This window comes from Odontesthes bonariensis, chromosome 20 (genome assembly GCF_027942865.1).
Source record: "Odontesthes bonariensis isolate fOdoBon6 chromosome 20, fOdoBon6.hap1, whole genome shotgun sequence".
In the NCBI taxonomy this organism is placed as follows: domain Eukaryota; kingdom Metazoa; phylum Chordata; class Actinopteri; order Atheriniformes; family Atherinopsidae; genus Odontesthes; species Odontesthes bonariensis.
In genome coordinates, this window is record NC_134525.1 from 9,883,430 (window position 1) to 9,898,095 (window position 14,666).

General features: G+C 42.2%; 1 protein-coding gene across 2 annotated transcripts in view; it reads left to right on the top strand.

Annotated features, from left to right (window-relative positions):
- Nucleotides 1-14,666, top strand: part of cdh7a (cadherin 7a) — a 149,559-nt gene that overhangs the window by 40,137 nt on the left and 94,756 nt on the right. For both annotated transcript variants that reach the window (XM_075452379.1, XM_075452380.1), the window contains exon 3: nt 14,193-14,487. In XM_075452379.1, coding sequence (XP_075308494.1) covers nt 14,193-14,487 — 295 coding nt within the window. The remainder of the gene's footprint in view (nt 1-14,192; nt 14,488-14,666) is intronic.

Consider the following 14,666-nt stretch of genomic DNA (forward strand, 5'->3'; position numbering starts at 1 on the left):
ACCCCTATAGCAATGTCACGTAAACCAATCTGTCTATTTTAATTGGAGACCCTGTACCTGTAGCCTTTATTAAAAGTCTGAGATTGAATTGAGGCTTGTGCACAAACTGCCTGATTCAACATCTATCTGCCAAACAACATATCAATAGAGCTACGCCTCTCATTATTTTTCAACACATAATGAAGTGAAAGTTGTTCACGTCCTTGTCTTTCCCCTTCCTGAAGCCGAACAACTCGGGTTCTTGTTTTGCTTCATCAATTCGTCTCCGCCAAAATCCTGACAGGTGTCACTGATTGACTGGAATATGCGTCTGCAGCCAGCCAACATACCTGACATGTTTAATAAACTAGGGCTGGGCGAGTTAACTCGTTATTATCGCGTTAACTCGTTAATTATTTAACGCCGATAAATATTTTATCGCGCATTAACGCAGGTTTTATTATTGTAAAAGTCTGTTGAATGCATCACATTCACACAGTTACAGCAAACACCACGAAGCAGGGAGGAATAAAATTAAATAAACTAGCAGGTAACATCACCGTTACAGGTGCTCCTCGGTCTCTGTGTGAAGCTCACGGAGCTAACCGGCGCTACTTCCTGTTTTACTTGTTTCAACATAAAAGCACGTATTTCAAAATAAATTTAAAAAAAAAACTTCTGCATTTACAGCCAAGTTGAATTGTCTTCTCAGCGTAGTAGTTCCAGTCTAAAATATCACTTAAAGGCAAAACACACAACTGATAGCAGCAAGTCATTTAAGGAAACAGACAGTGGAGCGAGGCTTCTACATAAAAACTACATAAAGATGCTGATGTTAAAAGTGTGTTTGCACAACAAATGTTATGGCACTTTCATTCATATGGCAGCACATTTAAAATAAAACTAAATGCTAAAGGCTATACACTACTTTTGGATTCATTTTTGGATTTTGCGTACAAATGCGATTAATCGTGATTAATCAGGGAAATCATGTGATTAATTAGATTAAACATTTTAATCGTTGCCCAGCCCTATAACAAACACATAAAGACATAAACAGACTTTAACTATTACAAACAAATAGAAATAGAGAGAAATAAAAACAACCGTGTGGCTGTCTTGGACTTGCTGGCCTGCTGTGTCCAGATGTTCTCTCTTTATTTGACTTCAAACTAACCTGCAGACGAGATGAATAAGAGCCACCGGTCCAGCATGCGGCGCTGATTTTTATTTATGTTTTTAACAGCACCGACCTGATATGTAAATACACCTCTATTCTGCTGTCACAGTCGCGGTCCGTTCTCACTCGCACATGAAAAAGCAACATCACAACGATAACATCTAAGAAGCCTTTTTTGTGACAAAGGAGCTTTGATTCCATCCTCCGTAACACTTTGAAAAGGATGCCTATTCCTGTCCTCCATTTATGTGCATCCTTGTGATGAGGGCAGCCGAATGCCACACACACACACACGTGCACACTCTCATACGCAGGCACACAAAATAAAAAAATGAAGGGACAGCTTGCCCTGATTGCCAGCTTGATTGCTTTCATTGATGTGGATGACGAGTGGGAATGGTGGCAAACAAGAGAGGGCATCAGGGCACCGGGTGGAAAGGTTTTGGAAGAACTCCTTTATGTCTGTAATTAACACGCGCATGTTAAGATGTCCTGTAAACATGGACTTTGGTGCTGGAGTGAATAAGCAGAACGTTGGTGTGACAGATGTTGCTCCTCTCGCCGTAAAAAGGCTTTAAGTTTCCATTTGCGTGTCTGTTTGGGGGTTTTTGTGTTTGGGAATTAAATGCGGCGGCGTTTCAGAAGGAAGGTGAGCCTCCGGTGTTTGCAGCCTCCGCTTTCTGCTGGTGCTGTTTATGCCTGTGATGTGCAGGGTCAGAAACAGCATAACCCACTCTCAGCTAAACGCCAGTCTCACTTGCATGACTTACAGTTTGCATCGTGGTGCTGGGCTTTGAAAGTTGGTGATTTTACTCACGTTGTTGTGACGGAACGTGTCCAAACGATTCCACTTTGTCTCATCTGGCTGTAAAACTTTTCTCCAGAGGGCTTTTTGTCTTTGTCCGTGTGGTCAGGTGCAAACTTGACTCTAGCTCCGAGGCGCCACTTTTTGGAGCAGGTGCAGCATCTTCGGTCCTGAACACACGAACCGCTGTTTTTTTTTTTCTATGTGAAAGCATCCGTGTTGGTGTGGATGCAACATGCTTTCTTCGTGTGGATGAGAGGTGCAAAGTGAGTTTAGCTGTGTGTACACCACAGACTGACGTTTTAGGTGTCTCAGCCTTCTTGGAGCATGCCCACCATTGCTTTCTGTAGTGAGCATGCACTGGAAAACATAACAACGGCGCCTATGTAGCAGCTTTTCAGACGTTTTCCCGGCCTTTCATTGCCTTAAACTACCGAGCAACAACTCTACGCTTCTCCACAAGCAAATGCTTTGATTCAGAGATTTTCAGCTCAAAATGTTCTCCTCTTGTGTACGAATTGTTACTGTAGATGCTATCGCCACCTATTGGTCCGGCATGATTATCTTAAGCTGTTGTGGGAATTTCTACGTTCTTCTTTCAATGGAAAGAAAAATGGCGGTGGAATAAATGGGTGATATGAGCCGTGCTTCACTGTAAACTCTGACAGAGGTGTTTCAGCTGTGGGTTGTAGGATTTTGGAGCGCTCCTGACCATCTGAACCCCTCGGTTGCTGTCTCCAAATGACGTGAACTTGCATAGAGTTTTTATTCACAGGCAATCTGCGGAATCTGTAAATGAACAAATGTCTTTCTGAGAATCGCTCAAAGCTCTTGACTCTCCGATCTCACGTCGTGTGTACAATCAGTGCTTTCCAACAAACGCCTTTTATGTTGGCGCGGAGAAGCTTCCAGCTGCAGTCAATCATGATCACAAACAGAACGTTAAGAGGCATTGGCAACTTGAAAGATATTTTAGAACTGTCGACACCACTGAAACTAATTATCGAAAAGGGGCCTGAGCCTGCACGTGAACTGACTTCAGATGCCCTAAATAAATTGAAGTTGTTCAGCTTATTTCTTAATGTTGCATGCTGTACAAAGATTTAGTGAAAGAGGAAGACAATTTCAAAGAGTCCCTCCTTCCATAAGGGAAATATCTGTGGTGATGTGACAGGGGCCATCGGCTGTTGTTTCGCTCATTTTATTGACAGGATATCATATTGGACTCATCATGGTTTAAATAGGGGTTCACAGAGCTCACATTTATAGATGCTGCTAGTTAAATTAGTGTAATTATTTTCCCTAACTGTAAATGTGTGCTCTTAAATGCGTGTTTATTGCAAATCCATAAAGTGTGAAAAGGGTCTCCCCTTTTGAGTAAATTGCCTCGATCGATATTCATTCATTCCAGTGTGATTTGGACTCCAACCTCCTGTGTGTTCACCCCTCAAATTTCCCCCATCTTGAGACGGCTAGCTCCATTGTTTCCTGACAGATCTAATAGTTTTTCATTCATCTGTAAACCGGGGCGTCTCTTCCACCATCGGCTGTCTCCGTATTATGTTTCAGTGTTTCATTAGCCCCAGGCCGGCGTGTAAATAGATGTAACTTACACCCACATTCATATTGGAACGACTGAGTAAGTAATTGGTTGTTCTTTTTGTTCGAGCTGTTTAGGCCCGATTCAGTTTCCCCGTCCGAAACAGAGCCATTATCTCTGTAGTTTTATGAGCCAGCCAGCAGCTGCAGATGCTGCTGCTCTCTGAGGAAAACAAGCGTGTGAATGGCAGTCAGAATCCTGGCAGTCGTTTTTCTGACTCTCACTGGAGAAGTGATTCTCTTGCGTGAACAGTCGCCACCTGAGAGACAAAGCGGCCTTTTCCCTGCTGAAAACTCCTCCTCAGCATTTCCGTATTTATCTTCCAAAAAGAGCTGTCTGTGCTTTGCTTTGTGCCTGCTGTCAGGCCATCAGACAAATGTATCCGTTTGTACTGATTTACGTCACTTTGCGTTACCTTCCTGCTGCATTTTGCATCAACTTATTTTAGACCAGGGTTACAGAGTCGCAGAAACACGTCTGACTCTTTTGAGGAAACTAAAGTGACACTTCAGTTACTTTAGTTTATATGTCAACTGCTGTCTCTGCCAACATACATATTTCAACTTCCGACGCAGCACCTTCAGCTGCCAGTGCGGCTGCTTTTTTCTATTTTGCACACCTGGCAGTTCAGCTGTCAGAAACGTTAAACAAAAATGTCAGAAATGCAAGCTGCGACGTCTTTCATCTCTTGTGCGTTCAGACGCAGAACGAGCAAATATCGGCCTTGCTCGGTGTATATTTGGCCTGCTTGTGTACAGGTAGCCTGTATCAGCTCCCACCAGATGACCAGCTATAAGACAGCCAGCATGTGTGTGCACATTAATGAAAGAGACTTTAAAACTCTTGAATAAGGCCCAATATTTGTAATAGCACATGCTGAAAACTGATGTTTTATGAACCAGTCCCACGGTCAATCTCACGATGACAAGAAGAAAAGCAAGAAGAAAAAAAAAGGGGGTTCAGCCCAGCTGTTGAGAATCTGAATTAAGGGTCACTGTTTCGGTTACGTGCCATATTCTGGGGACTCTTCATGCTAACCCTCAGGGTTGTGTTTTGAAGCTCGAGCTGTTGGGAAAACCTCTTCAATCATCGCTCAGTCAGTTTTTACACTTACCCGATCAACAGAAAGACAATTACAACATGCCCTGAAATTACCGCGGGTCTTTATTATTCATACAGAAACTGATAAAAACTCGCTGCCCATGACTCAGTTCAATTCACACAGCTCAATGTTTCTGGAAGTTTAATATTTGGTGTATTTTAAACAATTGGGATAAAAAGGTGGACTTGATTTTGTCAAGTCTTCAGCTTGTTAGTTAACAGAGATGGGACCAAGTTACACATGGGCAAGTCTCAAGTAAGTCTTAAGTCATTTTTTCTTGGTCAAGTCAAAGTCAAGTCACCTCATTATTGCAATTTTACCTGCAGAATCTGATCTTAATAAAGTGAAAAGACAAGATATAAGTAACTGTCCCCCACCCCGTATAATATCAAGCTAACGTTAGCTAACTACCGGCTAGGCTAACAGGATAATATTAGCTAATTTGACAAGCACTTACTGGTCAGAATGGATCTTCAAATGACGAACAAAGTTCGAAGTTGTCGTCTGGCTGTCCGAGATGTTGATGCCGCATGTCTTGCACTGTGCTGTTCGTCTTTTGCCGTCAAAATGGTGATTACGAAAGCCGAAGACGACTCTCGGTACCCCTCTCGCTGACATGTTGATCCTGTGCTCCTACCGGGTAATCGATATTATTTTTTAAATTATTAATTTTATATTCAAACTGAAAACATGAACTGAATAACTCTCAAGTCATTCAAGTCATCGTGTCTCAAGTCAAGTCAAGTGCCGAGTCTTTAACTTCCAAGTCTGAGTCGAGTCTCAAGTCTTTTCTTTAAGGTCAAGTCAAGTCACAAGTCATCAAAACAGCGACTTGAGTCGACTCGAGTCCAAGTCACAGTGACTTGAGTCCCCATCTCTGTTAGTTAACACATTGACTCCCAAGTCACGTAAAACTACGTTTTTACTGCCCATGCGTTGGCTCCCACATGGTAAAAATACGTTTTTACAGTTTTTTATGGATTCTGAATCTATACATTCTAATGCACATTCTGTGTGATTTTTGTAATTATGTTATGAACAGAACTGACATAGATGGCAGTCAAAAACTGGTGTCATCATCTGGACATTTTGATCATTACGCCAATGGCTTTACGTCAACTCAAGAACAATTTTGATAACGCTGCATTGATTGTTGTGCATTTCCACATTTTGTCCAATCGCACGTGTCGGTTTCCAGAGGGTGACGGTAAAGTAACATAAACAAACAACAAGAAGGAGAAGAAGACACGCGACAAGTCTAAGGAGGCGGTCTTATGAACAGGTTAGCTTTGCAACATGCGACACGACGCAAATCCTCTGACCCGGATATGTAAGTATCTAAAGTGCGACAGGCTGAAAGAGTGCACGTTTCACAAAAGCCCCGATATCTCAGTTTGTTGTTGATTTTGGTGGATACCCGCCTTGGTTTAGCTAAGGATAGCTCGCTAATGGCGGCACCTAGAGACACGCAGTTTTGACCCACAAAGAGTTTAAAGTCTCAGCTTTCAAACGAGCCATAATATGTTTCAGTGGCCCTATCACATAATATGCTGTGACTGTACAAAAAACGTCAAAAAAATGGTTTAGAACGCTGGGATTCTACGACATAATTCTGTAAAAACCGCCGGTATTCAATGTGTTAATAGATCTTCCACCCCGGCACATTAAAGCTGTTCACGAGTTTCCTTTCATTTGTAGCTGTTAAACTCACGCAAAGTGCATTCAATCCATCCAAAAGCTTGGTTTACAATGCACAAGCTTGCGAGAGGCAGTGCGGTAAAGGCCACTTTATCTCCGTCTTCTTTTCCGTCACATTTAACAATATGCGTCCACAGATGCTTTTTCACCCAAAAAAAAAAAAAAAAAGCAAAAAGGTAAGATGGTTCCCCTGTCGCAACAGGGTTAGTGACACATGATTATCCCAGGCCAAGCATTTAATAATACCTAACTCTTCCAATGTGTTTTTTAAGCCTTCCCCTAACCAACCTGGAGTGAAGTTGGCTTAAACTTGCTTCTCTGATGTGAGAGTCTGCGGTTCAGCATCGTTCTATGACTTTGACAACCGCTGAAATCACTCAGAGTGAGTTGTTTCCCTGTGGTTCAATGTGAGGAATGATGCATTCGCTTTCAATTTAATTCTCTTTTGAGAGTTCATCCTCTCCGTGGGATGCATGTCATGAGATCGCCTTCATGCCACTTTCATGACCCTGTAGATCGAAACATCCATCCATCCATCCATTTTCTATACCCGCTGATTCCGTCGGGCGGGTCGCAGGGGGACTGGAGCCTATCCCAGAGGCAGGGTACACCCTGGGCAGGCCGCCAGTCCATCACAGGACTAGATCCAAACAACTGAAAATAAACCAAAGATACAGAAAACCTAGTCAAACAGAATTAATTTTATTCAGGCATTAGAAGTGTAAGTGTGCACACAGGTCCTGTACATCTGTGGCGTGACAGCCATCAGCCTCTCCATAACAACCGCCGGTTCCCCTCCTCCTAACTCGAAGTGAAAGGGGAGCTGCTGAGCCGATGAACCCCTCTCAAAGCACAGCACCATGGCTACTACGCATGTCAGGAGCCGCTGTCAGTGACAGCTGCTCTGCAGCTACATTTTCACCTCTTTTTGTGACCCTTCTTTGCACCGTCCGCTGTTCTGTCTTATTTTATGAGGATGCACCTCCTGCATCATGTGCCCAAGAATAACTTTTACTAACCGGCGAACAAACGATTCCTCTTTCATTTTACAGAACAATGAAAGCTTGATCTACACTTCTGTATCTCTGCAGGAAACAGTAGCGCTGTTCTTTTTTAGGTACATACTGCACAACCTGATAGGCCCAGCTGTTTCAGCTGCTCTCTCAAAACTCTGGAGGGCCTTTGCTGATTGAGGGCTCTTAAGCTTTGGCAGAGGCTGTTTTAGTCTACTGGATGGAGTATTGCTCACACCTTTGTCCATTTTAGTGCACAGCTTTTTGAATAGAAGACATTTTATTCTCCCGAGAGAGGGAGAGACACACAGAAAATCTTAAAAACACGGGTCTCTGGCTTTGAGAATCTTTATTTGCACTTACTTTTCGCTCTGATTGAAGACCCCATATGTTTCTCCCTTTGGTGTTGCACTGAGCCGAGCCAAAATGACCAAAAGTGGAACAAAACAGACGCACGCAAACTCTAACGTGTGTGTTCTTGTTGCACATGCTCAAACGCACTCTGAAGTAGTTCTAGTGAAAGGACGGGCATGAATCAGCGGGTTGTTTTGGGGGTCTTTCATGCTTTTCACCCTTTTTTCCCTCTCTACACGGTAAACAAGCAAATGCAAAGCTAACAGGCTGGTCCCCAGAGAGCCGCCGGCATACAAAGTGACGGTAAGTGTCAGCACTGATTTCAGAAAGGTTCGTGTTCAGATCCCTTAGCTCCTCACAATCCCCGGGAGTACCTCTGAGCTACGCTGCCGCCGCAGCGGTGCCGCGCTACATGCTGTTTTTATGCTCACCGTGAGGGAGGGAAAGAAAAAGCACTTTTTTTTTTCTTTTTTTTTTTTTTTACATCTTTGCAAGTTAAGCAGCTGTAGTGCTCAGTAAAAGAAAAATAACGACTCCAGACTTCAAATAGCACCTGAAATTGAGCAGTAACGGTTAAAGGGAGATAAAGGTATCCGATCAGGCTGCACTCTTAATCAGAACTTCTAACTATTAGGGGTGGGACGATATGCTTTGGTCACGATTCGATTGTACCACGAGTCTTGATAATTGCAATTTTCTTCCTCCTTAAAAAACAAACAAGTTGAATCATACACTTCTAGAATGAATGTCATTCCCATAAACAATGCACATCAGTCTGTGTCAGTCCAGCAGCTGACATTTATTTCAACTGAGACAAAAAGAGGTACTTAAAGGGATATGCCACCCCCTGACCAAATTAAGTGTATCCCCGCATTCCCGAGACATAAATAAGTGTGTGGGAGCGTTTTCCTGGCGACCCAGGCATTGTCCGAATCTCACAGCACTGACCACTGCTTGGTTGCGCGTAATACATACATGCTAGCGTCGCCAGCGTCGCCAATCGAAATATTTCGCCCAACGTGAATTAATTTACTTGATTTACCTTCTAATTACTGTGTGAGTGGTGTACTTTCACATCGAGTGCAAATGACTGTGTAAATCTACATGGAAGGCTTGGTTTGCTCATGTCGGTTTGGGAACTAGTTTCCAGTGCGGAAAACACAGCCGAAGCACACTCCCCGCTACGTCATTGGGAATCCCCACCCCCTGGCTGCTTCACGCTGGTTTGTTTGAGGAAGTCAGGGGCCAGTGCTGTGAGATTCGGACAATGCCTGGGTCGCCAGGAAAACGCTCCCACACACTTATTTATGTCTCAGGAATGCGGGGATACACTTAATTTGGCCTGGGGGTGGCATATCCCTTTAACATGTACAGCATTTTTTTGAAAGTTTACAGTTACAAAATTAATTGAAATGTCCACACAGCACCAATGTGGGCTAGTTTTAACATAACTTAATGTAATGAATTGATGAAGTTTTTTCTGGACGCGGATATGACGTAATATAATCGATTCAGGGGAGAAAAATCGATTTTTAAAATCATCCCATAAAAAAATCGCGATATGTATGAATCGATTTTTTTCGCCCTTTTTTTCGCTAGCTATACATATTTTATGCTGTGCTCAGATTAGATTTAGAGATGTGGAGCCAGAAGCTCCTCTGTTGTGTTTGAAATGAAGCCAAACTGCTCCCTGAAAAGACCACACAGTGGGCTTGACCCCACGACCCCGACTTGCATGCTTTGTGGCCCGTCTCCTTTGTCCTCCGTGTCCATGGCATTCACTGGAAACAAACTGCCACGGATGGCTTCCTCTAGATTAAATGTTGACTCTCTCCGGGAATGACAGTTTACCTGGGCTTTACTTTGACAGTGGGAGATGGTGAGTAAACATGGCGAGCTCTATAAGAGAGGCCACATATGCACGCCGAGGCTTGAGGACACAGCCGAGGCAATCATTGTGCCCTCAGTGTGACATCCATCAGCGAGCTGATGCATTCCATTAATAAAAGACCTTTGCTGTTGTATCCGCTGTTCAACATGTACTCTGTCAGCACCAACAAAATAATATTGACCTAATCACTCTCCACCCCTGCAGCGTCGGCTTGGAATCTGAAATAACACTGTAATTTATCCCATAATGAGATGTTGACATTTACAGATGAATTGAAAGAAGAGTTTCAACAATAATCTTGTTCGAGTGCGTTGTGATATAAATAAAATGCGGTTCGATAAGCTTTTGTCGAGGCTGCAAAAAACAAGAGAGGCCGGTGTTTTAATTGAAAAGTGCCGTAAAAAGTGTTCCAGCGCTCTAATCCCAACAATGGGACAATTATCTAACTGCTTCAATATAATTCTTCCTGTAAACTCGAGCGGCATATTTTTCTGCTCCGAAGCTCCGGGTTAGGTGTGGCAGGAATATTAAAAGTCTCCCTGCATCAAAGAAGTTCTGGCAGCGCATCAGACAGCTGAAGAAGAAAGAGAAGCGAGCCTTTGCCCTGTCTTCTTTCATTCGTCATAGTTAGCCGCTGACCTCAGCCACACATTGTGCGAGAGGAGAATTCCTGAACCCAAATGTCACATGTCCGAGAGCGAGGCGTGCTGGCAGGCTTGTTATGCTATGAGTTATGGGTTTACTGAGATACACGAGAAGCAAAGCAGCTACATGGGGCTGGGTGCAGGGGGAACTGACTCTGAGACACAAAGGGTGCTGTTTACTGGTTGTTATTGGTTACACGTCTCTGCAGTGTCACATCGAGTTTCTGAAGGAAACAGACGAGCCTGATTAGAGCATTCCAGTCCAAGTGGTGGCCGTCAGGTAGAACCGGGAAACATGATCTGAATCTGCTTATAGATGTAGCTGAATACGTGATACATCTTTTTTTTAAAGATGGCTTTTTTCTGAATGCTTATTCAGTGAAGTGCATCAAGGTACATGAATTAAAGACCCATCAATAATCGTTTTATTATTGAATCGTGAGGTGGAAAAATATATGAGAGCACGGTGCAAACAGATGTTAATGGCTGATACTACAGTCGGCTTAATGGAAATGTTTGATACCTCATTGAGACTTTCTTAACTAGCAAAAAATTCCACTCGTGTAATTAACTCATGCAGCTAACATTCACTGTCCACGCAGAAAAGAAACTCTTTCAGTATGTTGATCCACTCGTTTCTATAATCAGAAATTTCCCCTCAGAAGCAGAGCACATAGCAGCTTGTTTTTTTTTGTCGAATTGCTTGAAACAGTGCAAACCAAAGTAAGATGTGATTAAGCTTCCAGTGGTGTGACACAGCTGTTCTGTGCACAGAAAGGGCATTTAAACCATTTATTATCCTTTTAAACAACTAAATCTCAAGGCCCAGCTGAAGGGAAGGAGTGTGAAATGTTGTCCTGCTCCGTAATCTTAACAGTGTCTCAATCGGGGCATAAATGTTTTCATCTGCAGCCTGTAGTGGATTCATGTTTCTTATGAAGGATTCATGAATAGAAAAACATGCAAAGGGTCATGTTCGTATTGATCCCATTTCCACTGATGATCTTTAGCCAGATTCGAGTCATGTGTACCTTGCAATCATCAGAATTGTAAACTTGATGCTGCCCTTTGTCTCCAGTCTGTTGCACCAGCCTCAGAAATAGAGAGCTCAGAGTGGAGCAGTCAGTCGAGCCGTGTTTGCTTCGGCAGATGCATTCATTTAGGCTGATCCTTCTTCGTATTATCGATCGGGAGACAACAAGAAGATTTGAAATGTGTAGATTTCTGAAGCGCAGATGTTAGAGCCTCAATTGAAGCTTTATTCTATAAAGTTTTAACACTGAATGTCAAGAATCAAGAAAATCGTGCCCCTTCAACACTGCTGTTTGATGTGAGGAAGTAAAGGCAGAAATGTGCGCTCTGCTAAGTGCTGACAGCTAAAAACGGTCTGTTCGCCCATCTTTCAATACCAACAGCGGCCTTCCCCTCAGATATATTGTCATCGGCCGTCAACACTACTCAGACTTCAAATGGGATTATTCAAGGTTGGTTACTTGTCGTGATAATTTTAATTCCTTTCTTCAGAATTATTCAAGGCCTTTTCTTGCTGGATCGGGTCTTAAGGTCGTTTTTAAAATCTTGACTTGCTCCTCTGAGATTTAATCTCTGTCTTCAGCAGAACATTGTTGTGGTAACTACAAAGATTCATTGCAGAAATGTCAAGCTCTTGAACCCGTGTACGGTTCCTCTGTCAGCGCTACATCAGAACAAGTCCTATTAATAATTGTATGTACTCTTGTCACTGCAAGAAACAAAGGTTCAACTTTTGAAATGGAAGCCTGCGCACCTTGAGATAAACATGGTTTGTTGTAGATATAGCACCGTCCTGCTGTGCCAGAGAGATTCTTTACTGGCACCGCTCGGAAGAAATAAATGCAAATTAATCATTTTCGGAAATCAATCAGAATATAAGAAATAAGTTAAAGTTATTCAAAAATAACCGCAAATAGGCTTCCAAAATACAGATTTAAATGAGGCCCTGACTGACTCAGCCATGGTCTTCTTTAATTAATGATTTTTTTTAACAGCATGAAATCATTTATTGTTTCATTTTCACTGTGGTGAGGATCAGATATTATTAAAAAAAAAATGAGAAAACAGATCCAAAGGCTACCAGGCACAAAGATACAATGGCCAAAGATCGAGAGGCATCATCGCAACAAAACTGTAAAAAAAAGAAAGTTTCAGGATGTGGCACTGAGAGGAAAGTCAATAGAATTCTGTGGAGGTCGTCGCTGATGGAAAAGAAACACACAAGTCATGCAAAAAGCTTCGGGCTGATCCGGAGCGATCTGGTGTGGTTTCAGGCTGTATAATACACTGTTCAATGGACCGAGCAGGCCTTCAAAGGTCAAGGAGGAAGCCAGGAAAGCAACAAAAATGTCTGGAATAATGTTTCATTCATTTGTTTGTTTTTCTTGGTGATAAAATGAAGCCCGTACTTACAGTAAAACATGGTGGAGGCTTTATCATGCTGTGGGACGATGACCAAGACAGTTACAGTTAAGGATTAAGAAAGTTGTCGTATCTTTCAAGAGGATGACGACCCGAATGATTTATCAGAATGATTCAAAAGAAAAAGGATCGACCGATCGGCCAGGAAGAAATTCGGATCTGATCTGAAACTTCTAGAGAGGATTGAAGTCCTTTCCTGGAAAAAAATAATTAAAAACTTGTGTCTCAGCCTATGAATGTTGCTCAAGGTCTAAAGTGGCAGAAACTAATATGAATACTAATTTCATCGTAATTCCAAATGTTCTGTAAGCAGATCCTGCAAAGAATTTCCATCATTCGTGTCAAAGGATCATTTTGTTGTTTTTCAACTTACAATTAAAGTACTCTGAATGGTAATTTCTTATTTCTGAACTCATTCGTAATTACTTACTTGAAATTTAGAGATGCCAATTTTATTAATTCTAACTGGAGAGTATTTTAACAAACCAACCTGAGAACATGCCGCTTAAAAGCAGAGCGTTAAACCCTTAAAAGCTGCACTTTTAATGGCAATAAGAAGGAACTGTTGCGTGCTTTTACTGGTGGTTTCAGTCTCCGAGCTGACATTTTGACAAAGCCTCACCTGATGGAAGGTTTTCTGCTGGAGCTGAACGCTTCCAAGCTCTGCTTTATGTTGCACGTTGAATAAATCTTTTAAAAGAGTGTACAAACGTTTCCCCAAGGAAACCTTTATCTCTGCAGCAGTGATGAATATCTCAGTGGAAATTGTGAAAAAAAAAAAAAAAAACGACTCAGTTTGGTGTATTGTTGCTGCTGTATTGATTCAGATACACTTTGTAGTGTTCTTCCATCCAGATGAGCCCGTCATTGTAAGAGGGTTTAATGGAATATCACTAATTCAATTTATAATGACCATTATATTAGTAATGCTGCCATTACAGCAAGTGGTTGCATTTCATTCTATTATTTGTGGCAAAATGCAAATCATGATGGGTGTTGTGAAAAAATAAATTATGCATAAATGCCTGTTTTGATCTTTTGATCTGATTTGAATGTTTGTCCAATAAACACCATCTATTTGCTGTTCTTCTTTGTGCGTATTAGCAGTGAAATTTTACATGAATGTTAAATCATTTACAATGCGTTTTAGCTTTTGATTGCATTTGATAGTTTGAAATGTGTTAGATTATGCAAACGACGTGAAATGGAGTAAAACGCAACACGGTTTAAATTGTAGTCCAGTTCAATCAATGAATTTAAGCTTGTTATCTCTGAATAGGTAAAGTGTAGTAGCAACCTTTCTGGTATAATCATATTTTAATCATTGCTGGTGCAGCAATACTGTGAGACAGAAGCCCTCAAGTCATCTTTTATTAAGCCAAGTATCACCACTGAAATATTAAAGATGTTTTGCTCCAACGGATTATTAAGTGTTTAATACGGCCGCTTTCTGTTTTCTTTTCTTTTAACAGCTGCACTCAGATGTGGACAAAGGGGACGGAAAGGTGAAGTATGTGTTATCTGGCGAGGGCGCCACCTCCATCTTCACCATTGACGAGAACACCGGAGACATCCACGCCACAAAGCGCCTGGATCGCGAGGCCCAGGCCTACTACACCCTCCAAGCTCAGGCCGTCGACCGACTCACCAACTTACCCGTGGAGCCCAGGTCTGAGTTTGTGGTTAAGGTGCAGGACATCAATGATAATGAACCCAAGTTTCTCGACGGGCCGTACCTGGCAGGGGTGCCAGAGATGTCCCCCTTAGGTGAGCCTACCTATAGATCCATTACTTTGTCTCATCACTTTGTTCTCTTTGACTTCATCTCTTTTCCTGCCGGGAGATATTTAGACAATGAACACGGACATTGTCGCGGCCTTCTAAGTTTCCAAACTACATTTTCTAAGAAAGGCCATGACATTTAAGTCAAAAAATCCTTTTACCAA